Genomic DNA, 16,209 nt, shown 5'->3' with positions numbered 1-16,209 from the left:
TCCCCTACACCCTTCAACCCTTCGAAGCTCTCACTCCGGAGGGTAAACCCTTTGAAGGGATTAGGGCATAGGGAGCCCTTCCGAATGGAACGCAGGGAAAATGTGCAGGGCTGGGGGTACTCCAGGACAGGTTTGAGAACCACTGCTGTACACTAACACCACACCATATGAATCCTGGATTCTGATTGGATGAAAGAAATGGGTTCATTTTCTATGACTACACAGCAAGAGGTCACAGGTTTATTGACAGTATTACAGTTGCATCTATCTATCTATCTATCTATCTATCTATCTATCATCGTTTGTTCACAATAATCAATAAAAAAAAATCACAATAATCCACACCACTCCAGTCCATCAATTAACATCTTGTGAAGTGAAAAGCTGTGTGTTTATAAGAAATCCATCTTTAAGCTAAAATACGAGTCCTCTATCCATAACATTGCTTTCTCCAGTGAAAAAGTAATTCTGTCTGAATCAGGAGAGAAATATGCAGAGATCAAGCACCGTTTACAAGAGATAACTGTCCAAAACAGTTCTAATATTTCGGTGTGATTAAGATGTGAGAGGACAACAGTGGTTTGTCTAGAAGCAATGGTTTAAATTTACAACACCCTGATGGGTTTGTTTCTTACAAACGTGCAGCTTTTCACTTCACAAGATGTTAATTGATGGCCTGGAGTGGTGTGGATTACTTGTGGATTATTGTGGTGTTTGGACTCTCATTCTGACGGCACCCATTCACTGCAGAGGATCCATTGGTGAGTAAGTGATATAATGCTGAATTTCTCCAAATCTGTTCTGATGAAGAAACAAACTCATCTACAACTTGGATGGCCTGAGGGTGAGTACATTTTCAGCAAATTTTCATTTTTGGGTGAACTATTCCTTTAAGCTTTATATACTGTAATGCTTACTACTGAAAATTAATATAAAGCACAAAAGTACTACCAAATCATTTGATATGTTTTCATAAATGAAAGGGATTCCCTGAAAAGCGTTGATCGGATGTGTGGTATGAGTCACACCGACACCCATCAGATGTGAGCAGCTAAGCCTGCTGCTCAGTGAAAACCCAATGGCATCAAAAGTGTAATATTCCGATAATGATATTAAGCTGTCAATCAATCATGTGCATTAGTGACAGCCAGCAGAGCTCATAATCCTCTTCCCACATCCACATGGGAAAAATCAGAGGTGTCCGCTCTGGGCAGACCAATACGATTAGACAGTACCAACTGAACGACGGGGTGGTTTCCTTAATAATGCCAATGATGTATGTCAGCAGTAGAGAATTTTATGTGTAGTGCACTAACCAAATGTATTCCCATACATGATGTTGCACAAAAGCTTCACTTATCTGTTATACTTACAGGTGTGAAAAATTGTTTCTCAGAAATATTATGAATTTCATTATATGCTGAGAATAAGTGAACGAATAAGATAATAAACAAAATTATGTTGGTTTATTACAAACACCTGAGACTTTCATTAGCAGTGTGAATTATTTCTTTAATATGGTCGGCTCCTTTCTCTGAATTTATTCCCCCAGTGTTGACAATTTCAGCACAACACTGCTGTGAAAAGTGGAGACAGTAGTTTTAATAATTCTCTTTTTGTCTTGCAGTTTTTGTGAATCTGTTCATTAAAGGCAACTCTCTCTAGTACAGAACGTAGCAGTCAGCTTCTGGAAGTAAAATCCCATTAAAGTTCTTCATATTGAAAAGAAAAAGTCTTTAATTTCATTTAACTTCATTACCCATAAATAATTTATATCTTATGGGTTATAGGTAATACATATGATAGATAGATAGATAGATAGATAGATATTTTACTACTAATTCTACTAATATCATACAAGTCATATGTATAAATGTGATGTGGTAACCATTTTATAAAAGCAATAAGGTACTCGAGGTGTGCTTGTATTGTGAATAAGTCACGGCTGAAGGGGTTGCACAACAACATTTTCTTGTGCTATGACCCCAAACTGTAGCTCCTGAATAAAGGCCACTCTTACGCATGAAAGGCCACAAGCATGAAAAAGAATGAGGGGGTGGAAGACATAGGGCAAAAATAGATCCATGTATTTATGCAAGTATGGTCCTCAGGGTTGTCTTTTCTAACCGCTCCAGATATGTACATCTTATATTAATTTGAGTTGACTGAATGGGCCTGTAAATGAGCTTTGCCCTTTGATAGAGGTAAAAGGGTGTTATGTTAAATATGTGCCATCCTCATGCCAACCCACACATTTCCCAGGGTGATTGTTAGAGGAAGCTGCAACAATCCCAGCTTACCAAGGTCATAAGCAAATGAGCTGATGCAAATTAAGACGGTAACAAAGAACTGAATATTGTACAAGATGATGACTTTGTGCTGTGGGCTTCCTTAAGTAAAATTTTCATTTGAAAATTAATACAAAAATGTCATGTATTAACACCAAATGTTTAATACTCAGGAAAATAAACTCAAAATTTTTGCCACAATATAACGTGCCGATGTTAAAGCACAGATGAACCATGACTTGTTATAGTTATTTTTAATTTAGCTAAATATTTTTGTTTTATTTACTGAAACGATACGAAACTATATATATAGATGCAAATGCATGGAACAATAGCCAGAAAATGCATGGAATAATAGCCAGAAAATCACACTTTTCTTTAAAACTGCCATTAATAAACCCTACTTTCTGATTTGTGGGACTTCTGTTAGCATCTGCAGGCTAAAGCAGGTGCATGTCTCACAGTGGGTATCAGTTACAATTGTCTGCATTCTGCCATGCTTCTTAGTATTGATAGAGCTATAAATACCACTTTAACCCTGAAATATGATATGATAAGACTCTGGAGTAGTCTGACGGTGCAATGATAGCCTGTCTGAAAGCACTAGGCAGCCTGACAAGAAGCTGATTAGATAAGAAGGCTCTAAACATAGAGAGTTCCCTTAAATTGATCAGACATCCTCTTTCTGTCACTTTTCTCCAGGTCTGAGAATATCAGAGTGCTTTCAACCATAAAACAGCAGAGCTAGTATGTAGGGAAAGTGCCTTAAATAAAAGGAATAGTTTTGTGGTCATGCATATTTGCAATGACATGAAGGTGATAAACCCTGAAAAGCCTGACATATATGAAATTATAATCAGAAATGATTATTTTCATAATTTTCTTTAAATAACCCATTATTAAACCTTTAGACAAAATATTAAAAAGTTTGCATATGTGTTTTCGGTAACAGTTTAGGGACCAATTCTCACTATTAACTACAGTAGATGCTTATTAGCATGCATATTGGCTTTTTATTAGTACTCATAAAGCACATAATGCCTCATTCTGCATTAGCATATTTTAGATCCCATAATCCTACCCCATACATAAACTTAACAACTATCTTATTAACTATTAATAAGCAGCAAATTTAGTTTAAGGCAAAAGTCATAATAGTGAGAATTGGTCCTCAAACTAAAGTGTGACTGTGTTTTCTGTTGAGTATCATATACTTGATACATTAGTCTTTTTATGGTTCATATAGTATGATATACATGTACTGAGAATATGGAGATCATACATGAGGAGAAAAAAACACCTACATTTTATTTGAGGCCCAAACTGAGCAAAATAATATGCAATTTGGTGCAGGTGCTGATATTTATATGGCCAAAAAGTAAGATAGCTGATGGAGATGAACAAATAAGTGTTCCTCAAAAGCCTGATGGATCATATTTGATACTTACATTTTAACATTTACACTCAATACACAATTGCACACAATTACACTCAAAGGCGTAGTACAAACATATTCTATACAGTAGGTAAGCTTTATTGGATTAAATGATGACATAATTTAGATTTTTCCTGCAAAAAGCAAATTATGCAGGGTTTTCAGAATGATTATTAGCATGTAAAGCAAAATACTTTGATTCCTCAGGCTGTTGTTCCCTTATACACAGGCCTGCTGCCCACTGAAAATGCCACTATTCATTATATCTAAAAAGTCCAAGGCCATAACATAACATAGATCTAACAAATAACACATGAAACAGCCTGCAGGAATCCACTAAACTGCTCACTCAGTCAAAAAACTGCCATTTAAATGCAATACAATGAGGAAAAGAATGAGAATGGCCAGTGTAATTTAAAATGTTAATTAAAGTCCAGTGCTGACCATTTGAACCTATTATGGTTAGTTGCTGTCTTATTAATGAGGCCGTCTAGATATTAAAGGCAGTGTATTTGTGCACACGAGTGGAAGAGCTGTGTGTCAGGCTGAATGAGAGTCAAACCTATGATGCAATGCAAAGTAAGAAGGAGCGGGTCTCCGAGTAGCCCTTCTTAACAGAAGTCCACCAACCCTTTCGTCATACAAATTTTAATTACATTTACAATCACAGTTTACCTCACAAATGTCAAATATATTCTCACAGTGCTATGTGCATTTCTCTCATGATCTAACTTAGGTGAAATTCAATGTGAGGTGTGTTCAATAGTGACCTTCTCATCCACGCCTGAAGATGTGACACATCCTTCAGAAATCATTCTAATATGCTAATTTGGTGCTTGAGAAACACATATTATAAACTTTACAGTCATTTTTTGTATAAATCACTAAATTGTATAGGTTTATTAATAAATCAAAAGGTCCTTAAAGCCTAGACTTAATTTATTATGGAGTAATGCAGTATATGCATTGATTTAATCCGGATGAAATGGCTTCTTGCTGTCCTCTTGCAGACGTGCTCCAGTCTTGTTGCATAGTGTTAGTGGGATGGCTGACAGGGAAACATGTCAGAAATGAAAATACAAGCATGTCTTTGAGAATGACAGGCTCTGGGAGATGTTGGCGACTCGGGTGTCAGTTTATATTTGCCACTGGGCTGACAAGGGTTTTGCTGCATCTGGAGGGGCCTCAGCATGGAGAGAGTCAGTGTGGCACAAACCATTTTGAGTGGCCTTTAATTAGAAAGGCATAACGAACTGAACCCATAATCCCTCTAGATCAGTGACAGGAAGAAAGTAAATAGTGCAGCGCATTAAAATGCAAATAACACTGCAGTACTCTGTTGCTGTTATGAAAAGTCCTTAAACATTACGCCAACATTACTGGATTTGAAATTAGTATCTGAAAATGTGGCAGGGTTCCAAACTGACTTAAAACTGACATTAATAACAAATTAAAATCTAGTGACCGTTTAAAAAAAAATCAATTATGAAGTAAGGGACTTTTCGATGTTTGTTGTATGTTTTTGCGTGTTGAGAAAAGCTGTCAATCTGTGTATTAGTGGTGGAGATTTATCAGTGAAAGTTTCTGCAGGTTACATCGTTAGGCCAGTAGGTGGCAACAAGTGACTGTCTTTAAGAGTCAGTAATTGAATCATTCGACGATTTTCTCATAAAAAACTAAACACAAATTCATTTGTGAATGAAACAAGTGACTCCATGTGTCCATGTATGTTTACTTGCCTACAATATAATAACAGTATGTAAAAAAGACTAGTATGTCTGAATTCACAGTATTCTCGCTTCCAGCGAGGTTTTAAAGTGCATATCCAATGGACACTTTACTATCCCATGAGGTCACGTGAGAGGATTTGTGAACAGCATTGAAGCGACACAACTGATGCCATAAGTCACATAACAATGACAACATGACAAATGTAGCATGTCTAAATTACATTCATACTATATAGAACATACCTTTTTAACAGTTATGAAGTAAGTTCTTATTCAAATTAAGTACATACACAATATGTGATTTTGGATACTGCTACTGACTTTACGAGTGAGTCATTGAATCATTCATTCAACCGATTAAAAATACTAATTTATTCAGGAACACGACTAATGTGTGTTGTTGGCGCATTTGGCAGTGCAAGAATATACAAAGTATTGGCCTGATTTAGTTTAAAATGACTGTTGTTTTTTTTGTTTTTTTTAATAGTGTAAACTGCTTGCTTTAAAGCAATCTATTGTATAAAAAAATCTATATAAACAAGCGTGATGTGACTTGACTGTAGAGCCGAATTGCAGCGCTGGTGCAAACCTATCTACATCACTTTGATTAGATGCTGCTGTCATCTTTGTTGTGTTTATTTTGTTATTCAGGGTAAAGCGCACAACACATTTTAACATATTCATCGAAATGCCAGGGAATGCCGGGATGTTCGCTAACAATATACCACTGCAAAGGTATTTCGAACATCTTCTTAACCCTATAAGTGAAGAACAAAAAAGATCTTTGGCCTGAGTATATCGGGTCTGCTCAGGAAGAAATAGCTCTTTAAAGAAACAACTGCATTGTTTTACTGTCTTCAAATGTGTTTCAAAAAACAGCACTGTATATATATATGGCTCACTGGTCATTTCTATATTCTGGAGCCTTATGTTCCTCTCTTTCTCTCAAACGAGAGTTGGACTACTAAGTCTAAGTGTTAGCCATACTTAAAGTAATAAAAGACACTGATACAGTTAAGAAGAGTATGTTTTTTAAGCCAGAGGGACATTGTAGCACATCCGCTGACTGTGAAAAGCAGGGCTCAGCAGTCTTGCCATCCCCCTTTATTGATGTTTCTTTTTATTGTGACCCTTTACAATACGCTAGATGTTCCCTCTGGCTGTCAGACGTCTTTGTGTGCTATATGATGTGGGTTGAATGGGCTAAGGTGCTTTCACAGCTCACACACACTGTAAAGGAACTTCTACCTCTTATTTCATTTTTACAGGACAGTACATTATAATCCTGCAGAGCTGCTTTACTGATAGTGACGATGTGGCACATTATAGACTGCTGGAAATGTAAAAGCACCCTCTTCAACCACACAGAGAGAAACAGACACAGTGCAACGGGGGGGAAATGATTTATTTCATTTTATTGCTCTAGATGTATTTGATTAGAAACTCTGTGTGTAGCACCTACAGCTCTGCACATCCTTCTGATGGATCTTAAAGCATCTAGAATTTATTTTTTAACAAAATTCCATCATTTGATCTGATTTTAATAGTTTGAGTAGCACATTTCAGCACATTTTCTGTCATTATTTAATGAAGACTTTGAAAAGAGGCTTTAATAAACGATGGGGCAGTTTGACCCAACAGCAAAGCCACATCCTGAGCGAAAGTGTGTGTGTGTGTGTGTGTGTGGCCTCTCTGTGTAATTAAAAAGTTTTTAAAAAAGTGACGTGACATGTGGCCAAGTATGGAAAAACAAAATTATTTATGACACATTTGTGGCGTATCATGTTTCCATCCACCTATTTTTATGCACATTTTGGAATATCGCATAAAAAATATTGCATGGTGGATGAAAGTGCCAAGATGCGCATAAATTCAAGAAATGTGCATAAAATACTTTTGCGCACAATTAAGCAGGATAAACTTTTTATCTGATAAGAAAAAATGCACATTTACCGAATAAATTCCACCATGCGCATCAGAAAAGTCATGTGACCTTGCATGCGAGGACAGCAGCAATAACTTGACTAACCGGCAGACCGATCTATTTGCACAGCATTCTGAAATGCCTGAGCAAAGTAAGTCATCAAAGTATTTCTTGTCTTACACGACTGCGTTCCCAAACAGCAGGCATCCACCTTCGAAAGCAATGACAGCATTTATGCGATATTCCAGTTTTGCACAAGTTAAATTTAAATCTTTGGATGGAAACATAGCTGCAGGGACCTCTGGGAATGTCATTTTACTGTTTCACTGTAAATGATACAGTATTCTACAGTACAATTACAAACAGTATAATGCAATGTTTAACCATTTACTGTTTTTTTTTAACTGTATATGATATGGTAATTTGCAGTTAACCAATTAACTGACTTCACTATAGCACATTTAAAGTATTTTTATGTACAAATAAAATGTTTGCCGTGTACTGTATACACTGAAAATAATCAGAGAATCATAGCATGTGAAAATGTATTCATTCATGTTTTATGTCTCAGGTATCTGAGACTGTCCTTACAAAAGCAATGTAATCTTTTCATGCAAGTTGTTTGAAGCATGTTCATTTTGTTAGTTATCAGTTCTTAGAAAATTAGGAAAAGTCATTATGTATGTGACGTTAAATATGTTTTTGAGCTATTTAAAGGGTCTCTTAGACTTCAAACAGAACATGCAAGTTAAGTGAGAATAGGAAAGGCATAATTAAAGAGGCTAGCAGGGTGACGTCCTCAGGATAGATTGGACAGAATCATCTCATCTCAGAATTGTCTCTTCTTTGAACCTCTATGAGAGAGTTTGAGGTCCCAGGTCTCTGGCGTAGTCTCGTCTCATCTGCCTGCACTGGGAACCAGAGGTTTGGACTTGAATCGATTCACTATTCTGAGAACAGCTTGACTTGACATACACCAAACCCTTCAGGTTTGACCTGACTTCAGATCACTTGGAATAAGTCATTTTGGACAGTCCCAGATGGGAACTGTGTGCTGTGATTTGTTCATCAAAAGTTTGAGGGGACAAAAAAAGCCTATTAGTGTGAAATGTCATTCAAAATAACGGATTTGCTGGTGTTTATATGCATTATCCCAGGAAGCAAGTTAATCACGTCTGGACCTGTTTGATAGCAGCACTGAAAAACAGATTTACTGTCCACAATAACCAGCATAAGCTAGCTAATTATCTTCCATATTTCATTCCCATTTCATTTTGCAAATCATAATCATGGAACCCATGAATTCATGGCTATTCAAAAACACATTTATATAGTATATGCTAATTACGCAAATCCATTTTACACCAGTATGCCTAGCTACACTGGCATTAGTTAGTAATGTACAGTTTTATCATCATCTTCTTCTTCTTCTTCTTAATAATAATAATAATAAATGTATAACTAATAATAATAATTAATGTAATAATACCATAATAAATTAATTAAAAGCTAAACAGATAACAATTATATAATAATAATTAAATTAATTATATAAGTGATAAATTATCTTTAAAGTAAAACTATTACTTATAGAAAAGGCTTTCTGACTTACTCTGACTTACAATACTGTTATAATAAACTTATTTGTTGCTAACACATATCTCTTAATAGCTCATATAATTTAATCACCCAAAGCAAAATGTAAATCAGCACAACATCATTCACATTCACATAACAGTTCTATTTTCTCCCTATATACAGTATAAAGCTGCATATGGAATATGGGTCAGTCCCAGTTCAACTATTAAATCTAGACATCCGTGTGTGTCTTCTGCACACTCAACACACATATAATTCCCTCAGAGTGAGTTTTCCTTTTGTGCTCTCAGCCACATCCACCACCAATTAACAGCAGCACAGATCCTACATCAAAAAACCTCCTCTCGTTTTCCTCCTTAACTTCCAGCTCTCATTCTGAGCATCCATGTCCATTATTCCCAAATGTTTACATACCCCTTCAACCTCCGGCACCATCAGCACACTTCACTGCTCACACCGAGGTTAAGTAGTTTGAGCAGCACAAGGCTGTTTTCCGTCCGAGCACCTGTTTAACCAGGTGCTCTGTGAATGTGAGCTCCCTCGACTGTTTACTGTACATGTGTAATTCAGCATGACACTGATTGCTGTATTCCCATCACGACTGCTTCTGTAGCAGTGTTGTAAAGACATTTAACCTACCTCCATGTAAAGAACAAAGGGCAACATGAGAGCTAATTAAGATTTGTGCCCTGCCCTCCCCTTTAGTGACATTACACACTTGCTTTGTTTGTTATAACTGGAGCATTCTAACTTTGTTGTTATATGTTGCTTACATGCAGTGTGCAATATATACTGTATACTTTGCTCAGTATTTACAAATATGTAAGTGGTTTGAGAGCATAAGTGTCACAAATCCGGACTCTGCAATTCGCCATCAGAGGGCTCTACTACCATTCAGTCTATTTTCCAGCAGACTCCATTTCCCATAATCCCATGCATAGGAACTGATTACAGACTCACCTGTTTCCCATCAGTAGACTATTTAAGCAGCACACACACACTCACGGCTAAGTATTGTATCCTGATTTCTTGTTCCCTTGTTTCCCTTGCCTTGTCTGCCTTGTTTTTTTGCTCTGCCTTGTCGTGTTTTTGACCTTGGACTGTTTACCTTGTGTGTCTGTGATTGTTTGCTGCCTGCCCTGACCATTTCCCGTTTCTGGATTACTCTTTTGTCTCGCCCTGTTCATTGTTGTTTTCTGGTGGATGACCCTGCTTGTTTTGACTCCACTCTTTTTAAATAAAGCCTGCCCTGTTACAATAAGGAGGGTCAGTTATGACATTCATAGTGCTTAATAGGAGTGTACAGGCTAAAGAGTTATTTTAGTGCAATTTGCTTGTTTCGATTCTCTGATTGGTGGAGATTCTCTGCAGAATCATGGGTAAGGTAGTTTTTATCGGGAACTCTGATGCTAAACCTGATTATTTAAAAAATCAGTTGAAATAATGCAGGCTGATGACTTTAACAAAAGCATAGCATCGATTAACAACTTTGGAGCTCACAGTAGGTCTGTCTTTAACGGTTTGCAAGGCATTGTTAAAAAATAATGGTAACACTTTCTATGAAGCCCGTATGTATAATACATTATAAGGGTATTCTTAAGGCATTATAATAAATAAAGTGTTAGCATATATTTACAGTAGCAGACATACTACTAATACTCCAATGACTGCTAGTTGACATGTAGTTGTAGAGTTACTTATCAACAGCTGTCTAAATGGTACCATCAAAATAATCAAACTGATATTACAATAAAAATAGTTCAAAGCAAATGTGTCATATTACACATTCATCTGATCTGATGTCTGATCTTATGGCTTTTTGAGAGAAAAAAAAATTATTATTATTATTATTACTATTTATAAGTGGTCTTTGACCTCTTTAAGTAAAGTAGCATAAGAAAAATGGCAAGATATGAGACTTATAATACATTATAACTATGAGAAATATAATCCATTGTAAAAATGGATGCAACGTGTTCATTGTGTTATAAATCATCATACTCTTAAAAGCTACCACAAATAAGTAAATATTATAATATATTAAAACTGTTCTTATGAATATTCATGAGATGATACAACATATTATACGTTTTTTTATAATGCATTATGCATTCATTATAATGCCTTAAGAATACCCTTATAATGTATTATAAATACGGGCTTCATAGAAAGTGTTACCAAAATAATTCCCCTATGCAGAAAATGATTTTTTTTTTTTTTACCTCAGAAACCGACTGCTGCACTCTGGTTCCAGTGAATGAACCAATGATACTATATTCATCACATCCTTCTTGACTCATATTTGACTGTTATTATTTGACAGTATTTGACTTTATTATTATTATTAGATTGCAGCATTAAGACATTTTTCCACAAAATTTGGTTTAAAAAGGCAAAATATTTTATTTTTTTTATTGCTGACATAATAACTGGACGCCATTTACTGAATTAAACAGGTTTCTTTATTACAATGAGAGACTTCTGGTTTTGTTGTGTTGCGCATACTGTATGCAACAGATGGCTTTATTGATTACAACGGTAGCACTATAATCATCAGAGAGGATCTGGCAACCCGCTGATGAATAATGCGAGTCAGATCTGCTCTGCCACCTTAGTGATCTAGAGACAATCAAGACATGCAAAACACTAAACAAAGTGTGTGACTCATAAAATTATATAGTAGGCCAGAGACGATATTTGTACTGGATAAAGAAGATATAAGGGCCACTGATGTGACTCAATAAATAGAGAACTTGCACATTACACTAAAAAAGTCATAGAGTAGACTATAGTAAACATGACAATTACATATATCCTGTTCACCCTTTGACTTGGAATTTTCATCTTTCTGTCAAAAACACGTCTGTAAATAAACTTTTACGTCAGTGCTTTTGTTCAACCTCAAAGAACACACACACACCTCCAAATCCAATCCATGTCTCCAAGCTGTCATCCTTATGAAATAATTGCAGTTTATGAACACAGAGCAAAGCCAGGAAGAGAGAGGGCAAAGGCTACACAGCACACTACCAAATTAACCCTACACTAATCTTTTCTGTCGCATGCTAATTTAAACAATATTAACATTTAATGTACAAGCAAGGGAACCCTGGCACGCATAAAGTCAAATGAAGCAGTCAAGAGACAAACAAGAAGACAGTGAGATTAGAGCCCTGCTCTCTGTTGAATTCTGCTCAATAGTCTTTAATCAGCACCTCTGTCATCTCACTGACTGGCTGGTTTTAGCTGTCAGCAAAAACCACTGTGTGTAAATCCAACCAAAGACTATCCAACAATAGTTCTCATTTGAGCAAACCCTCTTTAGGAAACAATTAACTCTGAATTTAGATGTTGTTATTATTTACTCACCCTAATGTCTTTCTAACCTGTATGACTTTCTTTCTTCAGTGCAACACAAAATGAGAAGTTTAGCAGAATGTCCAAACTGCTGTTTTCCATACAATAAAAGTGAATGGGGACTGGGGCTATCAGGCTTCAGAAAGAACCAAAAGAGCACCATGAAAGTTATCAATATAATATGTGCACTATATTCCAATTCTTTTAAAGTCATACAAAATTTAATGCGAAGAACAGACCTCATTTAAATCTTCATTCTTCATGTCATTCATATTCATTCAACTCTTCATCAATTCCCTTGGTTGCATACATTCAAACATGATGCATTAAGAAATATCACATAGCAGATTTGATGTCAATGACATCCTCCTTATGCTTGCAAATTACTTAAATATTTATATGCACATTTTGCAATAAACATAATAATACGTTAGCAAGAATGAGATTTTGTGTGATGTGTGAACATTCTTCAAAGTTTCTCCTTTTGTGTTCAATGGAGAAAAGAACATCATACAGGTTTGTAGTCTGAGGAAATGCTTGTTTTGGTTTTTTTTTTCCGATAACTATCTCTTTAAGATCTAAATGAATGGATTAACTCACTGGCTTAACTACGTTAACACTTGAAGAGACAAAATAACAATCACTTCTGATGCTGATTGGAAACCAGAGTGGGTTGAGGGTCATTGAGAGCAGGTGGTTTGCGTAATTAAAGATATTCTGGGATGAGGTTTCCAGGGTCTGAAAGAGCCTTGACAGTACTGTAAATCGCATTCTGAGGAGGAGAGACAGACGGGGGGAGGGGTGGGGTCATCAAAATAATGAGACTTAGAGAGCTCTCCTGCACTACTAATCAACATGAAAGCCAAACAGACTCAAAGGCGGTGGAAAAACGGCACATAGAGATGTGAGGTTTTCTTTATGTGCGTGTGTGCGTGCGTGTGCGTGTGTGTGTGTGATATCACAGTGTGTCTCTGCGCTCCATCAATACTCAGTACTCAAGTTCGTCCCCTGAGGATTCTCCCTCACACAGCTTTCACGCTGACTCATACATGCTGCTATTATTTCACTCGCCGCCGCTCCAACATCTTCACACGCAATGAAATATTAACAAAAGTTTTTCTTGTGAAAAATTGCACTGGACAACACTAGAAAGCTGCGAGACTCTAGTAACAGTGCTTTAGAGCAGCGCTTCTCAACTGGTAAAGAATACAAACAATGCTAAATGCTAATGAATAAATGCAATCATATAAGCATACATTGTTAGCATAACTAAATAATTAGGCTAATCAATGTTTACAAGATTGCGAAAATACTTCCCATCATTGTTGACGTCAAAGGAGTTAGCAACACATTTGGTGATGCCAAAGGTCGTGTGTCCAATCAAATTCCATTGTATTTTGATGCAAATTCATCTGTATTTGGTAGAAGCTAGCCAAACTGGGCAGGTGACAATATGAAGAGGTTTCATGACATTTCCTTACTTAAAAGAAGATAAACACAGTTTTTGTCGACCACAGTGTTTTGGTCAATGAATTATTGGCTGCCGAGAGTGTGAAATCATCGAAATTTAAGACGCACAATAATTTTGCATATTTCAGTACATGGTAATACATTTCAGCAGATATCACAGTGTGTCTCTGCGCTCCATCAATACTCAGTACTCAAGTTCGTCCCCTGAGGATTCTCCCTCACACAGCTTTCACGCTGACTCATACATGCTGCTATTATTTCACTCGCCGCCGCTCCAACATCTTCACACGCAATGAAATATTAACAAAAGTTTTTCTTGTGAAAAATTGCACTGGACAACACTAGAAAGCTGCGGCTTGGAGACTCTAGTAACAGTGCTTTAGAGCAGCGCTTCTCAACTGGTAAAGAATACAAACAATGCTAAATGCTAATGAATAAATGCAATCACATAAGCATACATTGTTAGCATAACTAAATAATTAGGCTAATCAATGTTTACAAGATTGCGAAAATACTTCCCATCATTGTTGACGTCAAAGGAGTTAGCAACACATTTGGTGATGCCAAAGGTCGTGTGTCCAATCAAATTCCATTGTATTTTGATGCAAATTCATCTGTATTTGGTAGAAGCTAGCCAAACTGGGCAGGTGACAATATGAAGAGGTTTCATGACATTTCCTTACTTAAAAGAAGATAAACACAGTTTTTGTCGACCACAGTGTTTTGGTCAATGAATTATTGGCTGCCGAGAGTGTGAAATCATCGAAATTTAAGACGCACAATAATTTTGCATATTTCAGTACATGGTAATACATTTCAGCATTTGATTTTAAGGACACATTTGTTTACTTTTGCATGATAAACTACATTCATTTTGGCTTGCCACCTTAAGTCCAGTGTAAAATCTGGATCTGGATGCAAAAACAACTGCGAAGAACCTCTGATTTAGTGCTAAAAGACACATTGTTGAGTGCAAGAAAGATATATGCCTCCTTTCTTTCTTCCATCTTATTACAAAGCCATTAAGTGATTAATAAACATCCAACATAATGGGACAAGCCAAGTCCAGTAAACAACTGTTATCTGAAATCCTGATCAACAGCTGCTCTGTTCCAGCATGCACATCTTTAAACAACCCATGCGGAGTCACTGAAGCACTGCGGGTCAGAAGATACTTCAACCATCAGTAGTAAAAGAAAGAAAGACGCTACTTACAGGAATTCCTCTTGCTGCTGCTGGCGGATCCTGGGGAAGACATCCCAGAGCCGCTGCTGAGTCTTACCAGGAGTCTTGCAGTGGGAGTGCCGGAGTGTTGATGTTCGTTTACAGCACAGGCCACCCGCCGCACATCCCGAACGTCTAGACGAGCAGCACTGGAGGGTTAGAGACACACACACACACACACGGCCAGTGATGCTGTGGAGCAGTACAGCGTGCAGCAAGCACTCGGCTGTCTGATGGACCGAGAGGCAGAGCAGCAGTGAGTAGTAGATAGGAATGTACCACTCAGTATCTCAGGAGGGGAACCACTCTGACAGAGAGAGAGAGGAAGAGAGAGACTGCATTAATAGAGCATGGAAATCATGAGTAGAAGAGGAAGAAGAACACAGAAGATGACAGAGTGAGACCAACATTCTGCAAAAGATCTTCTTTTGTATTCCACAGAAGACTGAAAGTCATACAGGTTTGGAATGGTATGAGGGTGAGTAAATGATGACAGCATATTCGTTTTTGGGTGAACTATTCCTAAAATTCACATTTTTACATTCACACCGGTCAGAGAGTGATATGCAACCTGCTGCAATCCTGCTGCAATCTTATCATTTAAAAAAAAAAAAAAAAACTATATTTTAAGTCAGAATAGATTTTAATATAATTGAGATAATATTATAGTTTTTATTTATTTATTTATTTATTGTAAATTCCATTGCTTTTTTAGTTTTAGTAGTAAACGTAAAATAAGAAATATTTTTTTCTTATTTAGGATTTTTATTTATTTCTGTCATGACAACTCAGAGAGTTTAGCATGGTAATGTACATGGCAATGTTAATGTGTTTGGTCTTGGCAGAATAGATATGCCGAGTGCTGAGACATGCTGTTGCCAAAACATCCACAACATGCTGCTGTGAGCGTGTATGAAATACTGCTGCTGCACATATAACATATATGAAATAACCCCCATATTTAACATACATGTAGTCACCCCGTAGCAGATCTATACAGGTGGAGCTGAGGAAGGAGAAGGGTTTCTGGAGCTATTGTCTTCGTTACATTATATTTAACTATAATGGAACAGCCAGTTGCACTTGAATAGTCTTTAATGAAGAAATGCTTTTTGGCAGCAGAAAGGTGTAGTTTCAGCTTCTGCCATCAGGGTTGAACAATCTCATGCTAACCAGCAAAAC

The 16,209-nt window shown here is 36.7% G+C and overlaps 1 protein-coding gene across 2 annotated transcripts in view; it reads right to left on the bottom strand.

Moving 5' to 3' along the window:
* Positions 1 to 15,307, bottom strand: part of LOC107694327 (dysbindin-like) — a 31,032-nt gene extending 15,725 nt beyond the window's left edge. For both annotated transcript variants that reach the window (XM_016493997.1, XM_016493998.1), the window contains exon 1: positions 15,019 to 15,307. In XM_016493997.1, the coding sequence (XP_016349483.1) occupies positions 15,019 to 15,061 (43 nt within the window). In that variant the 5' untranslated portion in view covers positions 15,062 to 15,307. The remainder of the gene's footprint in view (positions 1 to 15,018) is intronic.
* Between the last annotated feature and the right edge of the window lie 902 nt (positions 15,308 to 16,209).

This window comes from Sinocyclocheilus anshuiensis, unplaced genomic scaffold, assembly GCF_001515605.1.
Source record: "Sinocyclocheilus anshuiensis isolate Anshui unplaced genomic scaffold, SAMN03320099.WGS_v1.1 scaffold1240, whole genome shotgun sequence".
Lineage (NCBI taxonomy): Eukaryota > Metazoa > Chordata > Actinopteri > Cypriniformes > Cyprinidae > Sinocyclocheilus > Sinocyclocheilus anshuiensis.
Note: the sequence above shows the minus strand (reverse complement) of the source record. Positions and strands in the feature narration are given on the sequence as shown.